Below are 14864 nucleotides of genomic sequence, written 5' to 3'. Positions count from 1 at the left end.
GCAGACCATCGTTTGCAGAAATCCCTTATTTAAGGAGATCAACCCACCCACATCTTTTCAATCATAGGCCTTAGAACTGAATAACTGGCAAGCAAAAACTAGTTTGAAGAATAGAACGATCCCAAGGGAAAGAGGGCACACAAGAAGCACTGATGCCGTGAGTTTGGGTCGGGGTCAACAATGAAAGCGTGACAGAGGGAGTGGAGACCTGGCAAAGATAATGGGTATGCTGAATGTGCATTTGGGGTGATCACAAGGGATGCTTGCCTCAGAAAATGGGGGAGGGTGGGAAAGCAGTGGCTTTTATGTTATGGAAACACAATTTTGCTGAATAACATATTCTTGACGTAGCTATCAGTTACATACTTGGCCTACATTTGAACCTTGTATCATGCAAGTTGAAGTTGTCATTACTCTTTCTTTAAATGTGTTTTTTAATTTTGGAGCATCCAAATTTACTTTTAACGACTTTAGTTTCTGTTCAAATTTTTGTTTCACGCTAAAGTTAACCAGCAGTTCAATAAATAATGTACTGGTGTTAAAAAGTTGTGCTGGGGGATATTTACTCTTTTTTCCCTTCATATTCAAGTCATTCTTTCAAGGTCTATCTATGATGGGGGACGGAGGAGAAATAGGCCCCATGAAACCAATAGACCCGAATCTAACCTAGGGCTCGGCTCGCAGTTTATCATAGATGTCAGTTTGTCCCCTCCCAACCTGTCATATTGTGATGGGGTCCCTGACATTTCTCCCGTACTGATCAAGGTCCAACACATTTTTCATGTTCCGATAAAGGCTTTACAGATGAAATGCGGACACCGGGCAGCTTGAGAACCTGTTTGTGGCCGCAACAGACTTGACTCAATCTCCCCTTGGCAGTCCTCCTCCCAATTCGTCGTGTTGCACAAAGCTTGTAAAGCCTCACACGCTGAGGAATGTCATGATTGATTGTGACAAATTGCTACCATATACATTAGTTTGACATGACAACCATGAGAATCTTATGCAAAATGGTTGAAAATGTTGACTTTAGCCATTATTAAATCGTTTGGAATGTTTCTTATGTTACAGCTACATGTACCTTGCACCATAATCGCTATGATATTGTCAACCAGATCCAAAAAGGCCACATTAAGATCTTGACAATACATAGTCAAGTGCCACAATGGCAATAGCATCCAAAAATAGTGCTCACAAAGGAAACTTGAAGCAAAGCACTTTAAGTCTATTATAAAAACGCTTTCTTTCCCCCTGTCAATTACCCCGGCTTTTAGAGGGGGGAAACCATCACAGATATACATCTTAATCTGGTTTTCCCACCTGTTGATAACGCACTGATCACTAACAGATGCCCATCTGACATACGTCCACATTGACCTCTTACTATTATTACCGGCAACGTCATCACACTTAAGAGCAGACACAGCATAAATGAACGGACGGTTTCCTTATTATTTATTTTACAAGCCTTATGTGTAGCCAATAAGGAATGATTTATTTTAGTACGATATTATATCTCAGTGATTGATGTACTAGGGTAAAATATAGGACTATGCAAATGCTTTTTGGCAAGACAATTGCATGCCAACCACACAATATGCCCCAAGGAACATCTAAACGCTTTTCTTTTAGCTAACCCTAGGGTTTTTATGAGAGGGCTATACAACACTCGGTGATTAAGACGGCCATTACATCAAGACCCCTCCCGCCACCAGCAGTGTCTGCCTGACATATGGCAGAGGAGGTAATGCAGATAAAGACCTCTGAAGAAGCCACCAGAAAACAACATTTCGGACAAAGCCATAATAATAATGTAATGAAATGCTCCTTTTCAACTGTGTGATTAACTTTGAAAGCAATATAAAATAATATAAAAACAATGTAAATCATTAAAAGTAGTAAGTCAAGTAATTACTCATTTGAATCATCTTGAATTGAAGTTTGTGAACCGTGCAATTGGAAAAATAAGACAAAAGAAAAGTTTAAATTGTGAGGTGATCGCAGACTCACAAGGCACGGCGTGACGGTAGAGGTTGTCTCGGATAATCTGCTGCAGTTCATGGTCAGCTGAAGATTTCTGGAAGCGTTGGCTGAGATAGTGTTTCAGGTCTTTGGTCAGCTTATTTCCTGTCATTGTGGACACAAACAAGAACACAGGCGTTTAAATTTGGCTGCAGAATAAAACAAAAAAAGTTTGTGTTGGAGTGGTAAATGTGCGTTGCCCACTTGCCATTGCCACTTAAAGGAGGCAGCTGGTTGCAGAAACACTCTTTTTAGCTTGCCAGCCAGACAGGACTCTTATTGCTAGCATCACAGTTAGTACTCAATATCAGTCACCCTACCGATTGACCATCTGGACCCCAGAAACACATTGGCCTATTAAATGGTGAGAACGTGCACATAACGGTGTGTGTTTCTCATTGTGTTTTTGTGTGTCCATGACAGAGAATGTCCACATTATCGATCGTTCCAATCTTGCGAAAGAAAGAACGAGTGGAATGATGGAATGCATAATAGAACAGACATGGAGATGATGCACATTTAACTAGTAATTATAATAAATGTCTTTGGGAAAAAAACCTGTCTTAAAAATACCCACATCATATTTGTTTTCATACAAATATTTGTCATCTTACTGATTAGGGCATCTTTGGTGTTCCTGGGCAAACTGCTCATCATAAATGCCCTGGATTCTGTTTCCATGGAAACTGTGTATGTGCTTGTGTGTTTAATAACATGATTGATATTGTAAGCATAGTACGGAGAAGTGTTATGCGCAGTTAGCTAGAAGAATAACGGGAGGGTTATACACTAATAGAGTTGAGTCTTTATGTAGATACTTCAAACATGACATTTTACTGACCAGCTTCATGTGCACTTGACTTTTTCCATTTTATGATGAGAAAATAATACAAGGAATGATCAATTTGATTCATTCGATTTCCATCTAATCCAGCCTTTTGGAGAAAAGGTTGAGAGGGAAGGTCAGCTCTCCGGCCCACAGCCTCAGCGACTCCTGGGAGGAATCCCTGCTACTGGCACCATCCCATTCAGACTAATCGCAGTTTTGTAATCCTCACCACAGGTCACAGGCAAGCAAGCGCTCAGGCCAACAGAGAGTGCGTGACACACACGGCGACATGCTCTTGTAGGCATCAGTTACTAAAAAGCAATGGCTATCAAACTACCAATAGCAATAAAATGTGGATGTATGTGGCCAAAACAATGTGAAGAATGGAAAACAGCATTCTAGCTCTCTAAAATAAGAAAGTGTACATGCGTACATGACACAATTATTCTAACGAGACCGACACATGATACATTTTCATTCTTCATGAAGCTACCACACCATAAATACCCACTGTTTTGTTCCTGTTGGGCATCTTTAAACTGTGAAAACATTTTAATCACATTACTACCTAAAAATCATGTTGGCTGCCCACAAATTGCATTAATCAGAAAGATTAATGCTGCTTTCTGTAACATGGTATCAAACATATTTTTTTGTTCATACTTAATAGTATAAAATCTGCATCTAGTGTTTAGAAAGGTAAAAAAAGAACATGGCTCAGTTCCTTATAAGCCTTTAAGGCAACTAGTTAGATTATTCAAGTAAGAGTCAGGTATGCTAAGACCTTAACAGCAACAACAATAACTATACTACAATAACAACTGAATGTTCCTCAGTTTGAAACAAAGATTCACAGATACATAGATATATACATATTCATTTTTCATTCATTCATTTCTAATCCTCACAAGGGTCGCAGGACATATATACACAACCATCATCATTGACATCAAACATGAAGCCCGCTATTTGTAATACAAAATTATTAGCCAATATTAATCATGAGTGCAATATTCAACTTTAAATGAGGATCAAGAAATTTTGAAATCATTTAACTAGACAAGAAACGCAGGCAGTGGGATCTGGATGAGACAGACAGCATTTGGCACACTGAAAATCCCACTCACCAAATTCCTTTTGTTTGATGATAATTAAACGAGACATGTTAGTCCAAATGCTGCACACCTGTTATACATTTTCCATAGGATTTGGGGAAGGGGGTTTGAAATCCATGAGAGAACCGCTTTGAAAGGGGGATGGAGTGTGCCAGAGAGAACAGAAAAGCCAGTCAGGCAAAACATAAGTGAATGTTTTGACAAAGATTAATTGTGAAGTTTTACGCTTTACAGGAATGTTGTATTGCAACTGCCAAGACTTCCTGTCCTGCGCCCCCACACCAAGTAAAGTCCAGACATGGCACCAGCTCGTCCGTTCTTATTATCCACCACATTTATAAGGAAATGCAGGCTCCTGCCAAATCATTCACTGGAAGTTGACATCTGTATTCACACCATGGGGCAGGGGGATTTAACTGAAACTATCTCTATCAATCGTGGGGTTGGATGGAAACCAATAGTTGACAATTTTTCAGGTTGGGACAAGGCCATCAAAAATACTTTTGCATGCCTTTAAATGAAAAGACAAGAGCTGGTATAAAATGATTTTTGGGTAAAAATGTGCTCAAAAATCAAAATCACAAATTAGTTTAAACACAACAAATTGTTAATTGCGCCAAGATTTTTTTTTTAGTTACGAGTTATTTTACTACTATTACTAATTCTCATGTGGTCAGGCTATCATTGTTATGTACCATATCATGGTAAGAAAACAAGATTGAATGCTAAGTGGATTCCCACCATTCAATCCCTTTGAGTTGGATTTAACCATGAATTATGCCTAGCTATGTCAAGGCTAATCAATCACTTAAGTGAAGACTTCATCCTTGGGTACAGTTAATCAGATAATCGGGACTAATCACCCTTGATTGAGTCAACCAGTTGTGGCTATGTACAGTTAACATTCTGCATCATTCAAATCAGGGCTTAACCATATGCCCCCATCTAAGAACAGGTGGAAAGAAATCACGAGACAATTGTCAGGGAAAATTGTGGTCCATTTCGACACAAATTCTTTTAGTTTATTATCACCGACAGTTTTCCCCTCATTTATATATGTTGACGGAATATATACAGTTTATTTTTCATTAATGAAACACACATTTTTTTTCATGCTGTGACCATGATGCACCTCAAGGTTAGCCATTATTCACCGTTATATAGTAAACATAAGTGAGAAGGCATAAACCCAAATGTTGTTAACAAATTTGAAATCATGCATCAGAGGTAATAGCCAAGATTTCATTCAGTATTATAACAACCGACAAATTGTCTGTTAAAACTCATCTGATGAATTAGATATGCACTAAGCCAAATTCATAAAACCACAAGGGCCCATCCTGTAGAATCTACAGTGGAGTTGTTTCAGTAGAGAGGACAGATGGCTTTACCCTTCAAGATCTCTTACACCAGGCATATGCAACAACTCCAGTCGACCAAATTTGCTATTTTTGATGAGCAAAATACAACATTTCACAAGAACTATGGAATAGTGCCTTTACTCCATATTTACACAACCATGTAAGTCCTTAAAACATGGATCTTATATTGGAGGAATGGTTGCGCCATGTAACCATGGCAACAGCTGCCAGATGAGTAAAGTCATTGTGGCGTAGTTATCGGTGGTCATACTGTAACATAAGATGCTGCCACCATGTGGACTAACGTACCATTACAAAAACACAAGACAAAGAACAACATGACTGAACAGATTTGGGTGACATGACGTCATCGTTAACAAACCACAACCAATATCAATGAATTATACACAAAAAGAACCCCCAAATCGGGTTGGATCGGCACCTCGATAGGTTAGTGCGTCGGCCTCACAGCTGTGGGGTCCTGGGTTCAAATCCAGGTCGAGCCACCTGTGTTCACATGTTCTCCCCAGGCCTGCGTGGGTTTTCTACGGGTACTCCGGTTTCCTCCCACTTTCCAAAGACATGAATGGTAGGCTGATTGGACATTCTAAAAATTGCCCCTAGGTATGAGTGTGAGAGTGAATGGTTGTCCGTCTACCCGTGCCCTGCGATTGGCTGGCCACTGATCCAGGGTGTCCCCTGCCTCTGGCCCAAAGTCAGCTGGGATAGACTCCAGCACCCCCAACGACCCTAATGAGGATAAAGAGGTTCAGAAAAGGAATGATAAATGAACCTCCAAATCGCAGTGTGACCAGAGTCCAGGTTGAATCTTTGAACTGCTTTCTCCTATTTTTTATAAATCTAAAATGAAAGCATCTTCCTTGGCACTCAAGGACTCAGTACAATATTCCAAACTTGAGAATTTTAATAAAAATAAAGTAAAAAACACAACATTATTTGCCATACACACAAAGTCTTATAATGTACATTGATTGACCAATACAAATGTATGCCAGTTATAAGATGAAGTAGCAATATAGTAATAATTTAGAAATTCAGAAAAGCCAAAAGCATTATTTTAAGCTAAAAAAAATTAAAAATAAATCTCGCAGACCACTAAACACCAGTGAACTGTGATCCATGCATTCATTCAAAGCTACTCTCAGGACCAGGTATTAATGTGATTGTCACACTAATGTATAAGCTTGTTGGAAGCCAGACCTTATAAGGTTAATTATGGCTCCATTGGGGGCAGTCCTAAATGGCAAGACAGTATTTCAACGCCAACATATTAGTCTCATGTGACAAGCTACCTCATTGGCTGCTGGATTTAATGCAGGCCTACAGCTAATAACCTAATTCAGCACTTTGAAACATTGAAAGAATGAATATTAAATTCAGACATATCATGAGGGATATATAGTGATGGGCTTCTTATTTCTGAAAGATATACATCGTGGGAAAATGACCTAACATATTTTTCAGTCTGTAAGTCGCTCTCTATGTAAATATAACATAAGATACACACGTCTCCACCATATTGTTAGGCACAGCATATATATGGATATTTTTTCCTTAAATTTTGGGCAGATTTTATAGCCAGATGCATTTCATTGCCCCGAAATTACGGTACATTGTATCAGATCGATACCACCCGTTTAAATATTTTGAAATTAAAAACGTTTAAAATTTTATAGGACCAAACGAGTGCAATGTATGTATGAATCTGTCAGCCATTTGTTTTGGCACAAAAAGTCTCTGATACCTATGTTTTATCTTGGCCTGGATGTACTCCACCTGTTACCCAAAGTGGGCTATACTCCTGATCACTGACAACCCCAATGAGGATAACCAGTCCAAAAAATGGATGGATGGATAAAAACTGTGAAAGTGGTTCTCTAACTCTGCCACCAGAGGGTGTATGTCGCTCAGGATCTGATGGTCACTGGGCAGTGTGACCCTGCATAAACTGTTTACTGGTAAATAAATGAATGCCATTCAAATCTTTTTTCAAGATGTTACTTACCCACAACCCCCTCACCCCCAGAATACTGGATTATTTGACCAATTTAAATAAGTCATAGTAAAAATGTGTCATAATTACAATAATGTATAATATAAAGGAAGTTATCATCATGTAACTAACATTTTTAGCTGCCTTTTTTCATAATTCTGAGTTATCAGGTCATCCATTAGGATGAATACAAATTGAGTTTCAGGCAACTGAATAGTAAAGCTTCTCATCCTCCAGTTTTTGTCTCTTCTACTTATTTAATCCCCTGGTAAAGACCGCACATTTCTTTTTCCTGCAGCACCACCTGAGTCTAACATCCACCTCTAGTCATCACCCATCACATATCCACCTATCTCATGCCATTAAAAGGGCATAACTGACCCAGTTTTCAATCGTCCATCACCCTGTCACACTGCTGACTCAAGACTCGCTCAAGCTGTTGTGTGAACACACAGCCGAGTTCATGTGCATGATTACATTTGACAAAACATGCATACAAAAGGGAATCTCAACTCACCACATCTGCTTGCTTATCTAAATTTAGAAAGAGGAGAGAAACACAAATACATACTCACATGTACAAGCATAATTGGGGATTAAATGGACAAAACATGTGGAAATGGTATCATTTCTCCATGCACTACATCAAAAGATGGACCCCTGACTTGTGCCATTACGTTCACATATTTAGTGTAATAGTCTTTTTTAACACTACTGTCTTTAATCTGGAAGAGAAACTGGGAAAACTATGAAAATGAATATAAACAAGGCTAACATTAATTTGTATGTTACACTGTTGTTGGCTAATGTGGGAGCAGTCACTGCTGATTACATTCACAGTCCTTTCTGGGTCAGCATCAGGCAACACTCATCCAGCGCTACTTCCCTTCACAACTTACTCCAGGCCAGACATGGAGGCGCACTCGCACACACAATTAGGTTCTTATATTAACGTGTAGCCAAAAGGGGGTGATCAGTAGTGATGTCCTTTTTCTTTAGGTCTTCATGATATAAAACTGTGGCGTGAGTCTCTACAGCGCCTTTATCCATGCAGCAGAGTCATCATATGTATTTGTCTGCATGCATTTTGTAACGTGTCTTTTTCTACATTATACCAACGTCTTCGCATGAATGCCCTCTGAAAAGTTCCAATCTGTGTTCCTCCCCATTGCACTGATGTTGTCACAGTTAATACATGGTATTTTTCGTCTATTCCAGCCCTAGCGGCAATAATAAATAAAATGGAAATATGGAATGCTCTATATAGAGCAAGCCTCCTTTTGATGTGGTTTTTTAACTAGTAGCCCTTTAATGAAATTCAAAATTGTAAATTTTGAACAGAAGATACCATCTATCTAAATGCGTATTATTTGTATTACTCTTGCACCATTAGGTGAAGAAAGACAAAATTAAGTGCCTTTCTTTGAAGAGTTGGTGTGTCCTGTATTGTAGAGATCAGCAAAGGTGTGGTCAAATGAGCTGTTGGGACGACACAGATTAACTTCTTGCAAGTGAACAGCCTCTGGTAAATAGAACCTAAACAGCATATCAAACATACAGAGGAACTTGGCATTTTTTTCTCTTACAAATACTGCTGGAGCCAGTCTGACGCCGCAAGCCCTTACTGAGCTTTAATCCCCACAGGCTTTGGGGCCTCATTCCAAACCATGATGACGACACAGTGACAAAGAGACACACCCTTTCTTTGTCACATTTTTACTAAAATCTTTTCTACCATGATGTGAATGTTACATCCAGTTTCCAGAATAGATATCATTTGTTAGGATTGTGAATGGCTTTTTCTTTTATTACTTGATTGCACCGTTTAATGAAATCATAGATATTTAAAACTCATCGTAAATAAAAAGCATAACAAAGCTGTTAAAATATATAAATGATCTATCCTAAAGCTGGAAAATAAAGTCAGCTAAGACCGGAAAAAAAGGTTCATGCAGAATTTTGTCTCTGCATTTCCGCCTTTTGTTTTTCCACAAGGACACGTGCATTCCAAATTTTCTCTTGACAGCCCACTGGGTCATGACAGTTACACAGTCAATGATTCCAAATCGAGCATACTGTGGAGAGATTTCACGTAATAATGACAATTTAGACTAAAGTGGGTCTCAAATTCCTGTCACGCTCCCAACTTTGTAACTCAATCATAACCCACAATACTCCAACTTGTAAGCGAGCATGCCACAACCACAATGTTTGGAAGCCTGACAAAATGTTAAAACTCTTGTTTCGGTACTAGTGTAATCTAAATACGAAAAAAAGCCTGATTTTTTTGTACCCGTTTGCAGTCAACTCATTGGCATGTTTTACCATGTTTTCAAGGACAGTAAATCCAAGTAAGAGATGAAAGTAACCTAAACATCACCAAGTTAGGAGAACGCAAAGTGCATCCTAGCATCAATTCAGCAAATTTTCATAATGATTACATCCTATTGTCAAATGCTTATACATATTACACATTTACAGAAGTTTCCCTACACATGAGTCTGGCTAATGTCACAGTGGCTCCAATTTCCTTTGTAATTCAAATTTATAACGGCAAAAGAGCCAGCCAAGAAATAATTAAAAAAATAAAATGTCAAAGAAAAGCTGAAGCTTTAAGAGAAACATATTACAGGATCAATACACTGGACATTGTGCCCACCACTGACTGATGTGCTGACAGGAACTAATCACATTCACATATTGACCAACTGCTCGGTTCTCCTGCAGCTCAAGTAAAGCCTACAGAAAAGGGCACATTCAGCAAAAATAAAAAATAAGGCACAGGGCCCCAACTGACTGCGCAAGCCACAAGTAAGGGAACGACACGCACACAACAATCAGAGGACAAACATCAGGTACAGTTGCAGTGCTCTGCTGTTATAACTAGCAATATTTATTGTTGGCAACTTTTGAAAAAATCATTACAGTCTTCCATGTGCATCCCAAAAATTTGTCAGGCACATGAAAATAATTACGTTGGTCCACTCCATAGAGTAATGTACTAATACCATTGGGTAGGCTCTGGCAAGTCACAGAGTGTCTGAGATTAAAAAGTGGGTCATGGAGAAGTTTTAATTCTTACGGTGTAAATGTTAGCACTCTAGAAAAGTCCCGGGCCCAGTCAGAAGCCCTAATGTGAATTTAGGAAATGCTTAAACCAAAGACCCATAGCTAACACAACATGGAGATGTTGCTGTGGCTTATAAGTGTTTACCTTGGAAACTGGTATGGCAGAAAGAGAGGTGTACAAAACCAAACTCAGTTTCTAAAAGAGGAAGACAAACATCAAGCCTCATGAGTAAAGACACCACATGAAAGGCCTTGATGCAAACACGCAACCACAGTTGGAAATTGTATAGCTGTCTGGAAGCAATGATAAATGATGTAACACAGAAATGAAGTCATTTGCGCGGGAAATAGTATCAGTGGCCATACAATGATATGTATAGTGCACATATACGCATTAAAATTAAACATATCTTACAAATTAAAGCCTAAACTACTAAAATTCATTTCAATTGAAAATAAAAACTGTTTTGTTAAAATACTAGAAAAAAGAGTAATAAAATAAGTATTCATTCAATCATTTTCTGCAGGTATACATATTTTAGTTGAGATTAACAGTGGAAAAACACATGTGTATTAGGACAAAAACAAGTTAACACACAACTATTGTTTGCTGTCAGTCAATCAAACAGAACCATACAAGTATGTATGTATGTAACTTTTACATCCTCCAAAGCTAAAATCATAGGCAGCACAAGTAAAAGAATGAGCGAATTCCAAGCATAAAACTGCCAGATGACATAAATTTAGAAATACAAACACTGAAGGGGTGAAGAAAGGTTTTGATTTCGGGTTGGAAGTAAGACAAAAAGGTGCAGATGTATTCGAATGGCGTCCTATTGCAGCACTCATTTGTGCATGCGTGCATGAAGTGTACATTCCAGACGACTGAGGAGAGAAGCACTAAAAGGCAAGTTGACATGGACTGACAGAGATGTAAAGAGTAAGAGTCGTGTAAAGTTAGACCACATTACAACAATTACTTAGCTTCACCCCCATCTCCGTAAATGCCTCCACCCTTCCCCATTCTCAGTCCACCCTGCAGCAAGCACAAGGCTGCTGAACTAGAATCTGTTCTCCAAACAACTGTCAGGCTTAACTCCTGAATTAACCCCTCCCTCACCAGCACATGAAAATAAAAAGATAGAAAGTATGACTTTCAGACAATTTATCAATACTACTGACAAAAAATGCTACTGTTAGAATTAATACAGACCTGAACAGCTTAAAAGGTGCTGTTAGGTCATTTTGATGATCTTCTAAATACTAAATCAGGATCACGTGTGCATCACTCCTGTATTCTCTGTTCGCTGCTGCTCAAACAGGTCATCTGGTTTTAAAGGAGATACTATTCATCAGGCACAGCAGTGAAGCAGCTTAAAGAATATAAACCATGATATGTTGAGTTTGTTGGTGCTAGGGTTACCATAAATCATTTCAAGATGTCAGGATCATTCACAGGAATTATAATAAAACCGGCAAATAAAAGGTGCTTCAGTCAAACTTGAACACTGAAGTTATAAATAATGCTATTAGCCATGATTTCTATTTTCTTTTTTTACTTTTGACAACTGTTCCAAGAGGCCAAATGAAAACAATCTGTTATGAAATTTTGAATAGGCGCTGGTATCAAGCAAAGCTCGAAGAACAATGGTCTGGTAACATATCCAACTTTCAAAAAAAGAGCACACGATATAGAATGTCTTTTAGTGAACGAGTATCAATAGAAATAACTGTTTGCTATTCTGTACAACCCTCTGTCATAAAATGACTAATTAGCAGATGATACTCTTTGCTGCTGCTTGGAATAGGTTGCCTTTTGGTTACAACAAAACATGGAGGGCAGCGTGTAAAAATACCAACCGCAATGGTACGGGAGGCCAGCAACTGACAAATCATGCTTTATCGCCCTAGGACACCATAAAAAACTACGACAACAACAAAATTCATGACTTCTTCCCGAAAAGCATCCTTTTAAAACTGTATTTTTACAAATTCCAGACAAAAATTAAGATTCCCTTTCTCCTTCTTAACAACAAGGGTGAATTGAGCAATCCAAAAGCACAAAGATTCATAAAAGTCTTCAGTGATGTTCAAATGAAAGAATTTATTCTTGATCTTGTTGGAGCTGTTTTTACACAAAATGAAGTCAAACATATATTGACAAAAGTAATCGTTGCAGATTTTCTAATATATCAATAAACTCAAATGAGTCAATTAAAGAAAGGCTATTGCATACCTGTACGACTCGTACGGTGTTTGTAAGGTTTTTTTAGGGTTTGTAAGGGGAATCATAATCATTTATAAGGGCAGTTATCGGCAGAGGTTGACAGGTATGCTATTGTTTCAGAATTTTCGTTGAAGTATTTTGGCCAACTGAGCATTAACAAACCATCACTTTTATTATACTTCACCTAAAGCAAACATTTAAAGCCCTGATCATTCACAGATGGTAAACAACTACGTATTTGAATTTTTATTTACCTCACCCCCTGGGAAAACATCAAAAGACTGACCTCACCCTCAGTCAGCCAAAAAAGGATTCTTTGTTTCAGTGCAGTGTGGCAATTTTGGAAGCAATCAGATGACTTTCTTGCATCTTCAGCAAATCAACAGAAAGTGAACATGTATAGGACATGTAATGGAAGCAGAACACATACATATATGTGATCTTCCCTTGGGTTAAAGTCCATTTACAAATAAGCACATCACCTGTATTTAAAAAAAAAATGAAGGCTACCGACATAAAAATGTGCTTTTTACTTGGCAAGGCGGATGTTTTTTTGTTATCTTTAAAGTTTTGGGGATTTTCTAAATCAAGTGAAGAATATCCTATTCTTTCATGTATTGCCTCATGTCAAAACACAGCACTCTTTGAAAGTATAAGTGGTGCTGTGGGAAATGAGTGCACATCTGTTTGTGCAGCTAACCCCCCCTCCCCATCCCAACACTAAGTTTAAAAGACCATAAAAGTAGCCTTCAAGTGCTTGAACAATTGATGTCATAGAAGATCAATGACAGTGCAGAGAATGTAGCTTATGTACGTACTACTGTATGTGCCCTGAAACTGAAGCTGGGCAGTACCGCTTTCCGAAGACAGAAACTGGGAGTGACATCAGTTCACTTGCTATCCAGAAAAACGGGTCTAACAACATACAGTAATATAGTCAGCAATCACCCAGCATCCCCAGTGTTTCAATAAGACATGTTTAACATTCAAGTTTTATAGTTATAGTTGGGAGATAATTTATTAATCTTTTTTTCACATTTGGAGGAATTTATATTCAAATCTGACATTATCAAATATCACAAGTTCCTATTTCTCTTTACGCTGCAATGGCTCATATATGAAACACTTATGAGAAGAAAATTAATATACCACACTGGAAGTGTCACATGAACCAAGCAGTTTAAAGACAGCCTTTGTGTTCATCATTTGATCCCTTACGCAAGGGTTCTGTGTGACCCTATGAAGATATGACAGTGTGCCCAACTTCAACCACGGCTGGACCCACCACACCCAAATGCATGTTATATTTTGAACTAAACCCGGCTGAAACTTCTTAGTTGACACAACTTAGGTACATAAGCACAAAAGTATTGTGTGCACAGAATTTTGTCTTAGTAAAAAAATAAATAACAGGTAATTAAAGTCTTTCTGTGATGACATGTATGAAAAAGATTCCCTTTTGTCCTCGGGAAAACTTGTTTGGTCACACAAAGCGCCATAAACGTAGACTTTACAGCGCCTTGTTTCCAACAAACATGCACCTATGAGATATCCATTGTTGCCTCGTATAAGCAGACACTTAGTTGGCAGCTCAGCCTTTTTTTTTTAAAGATAGCCTCCCCTGGGAGTCATAAATACAGTATGTCTACAATACAGTAGAAAGGAATATTAAATCCTGAACTAAATCTAATTTTGAAAGGCCGAGCCAAGTTTATTGATGAGGGTGTAACCCTCGTTTAACAAATCACTCCACAGGGGTAATAAATGTCACACTATTAGTAAAGCAAAACAATCAATTAAAACCAGTGAGGTCAACAGGGGGTCTGAATGAAGTGTATCAGACAGACGAGTGATTAAAGAGAGAGTGGCAGAGGAAAAACCACTAACCTTAGCTTAGTTCAAAATAGCAGATTGTGCTGTGAAAAAGAAAGAGTGGTCAGGAACCTAAAGACACAGCTGGCATCAAATGAGACAAACACATGCAGTTTACCATCTGCTGGATGCAGTAGTCTGCTATGCTGTCCTCCATTGACTTTCCTCTCTAATTAAACAGTGAGATAAGACCCTGTGGTGGAGAAATCCAACAATACAAGGCAAAGTTCCCCTAATTAAAAAGTCATACAGAAGCAGAGGTGATTTGGGATCGATTCAGATTCCTGAAATTAGATTAAATAAAAAACAAACACTCTTTCCACAAGAAATGAAAATGCCATTGGCACGACATTTC

General features: G+C 38.4%; 1 protein-coding gene across 1 annotated transcript in view; it reads right to left on the bottom strand.

Moving 5' to 3' along the window:
* magi1b (membrane associated guanylate kinase, WW and PDZ domain containing 1b) overlaps window positions 1-14864 on the bottom strand; it is a 62992-nt gene that overhangs the window by 36016 nt on the left and 12112 nt on the right. The window contains exon 2 of the mRNA XM_077603860.1: window positions 2011-2127. Within this exon, the coding sequence (XP_077459986.1) occupies window positions 2011-2127 (117 nt within the window). The remainder of the gene's footprint in view (window positions 1-2010; window positions 2128-14864) is intronic.

This window comes from Stigmatopora argus, chromosome 6 (assembly GCF_051989625.1).
Source record: "Stigmatopora argus isolate UIUO_Sarg chromosome 6, RoL_Sarg_1.0, whole genome shotgun sequence".
NCBI lineage: Eukaryota > Metazoa > Chordata > Actinopteri > Syngnathiformes > Syngnathidae > Stigmatopora > Stigmatopora argus.
This window is presented reverse-complemented; position numbering and strand designations above follow the sequence as displayed.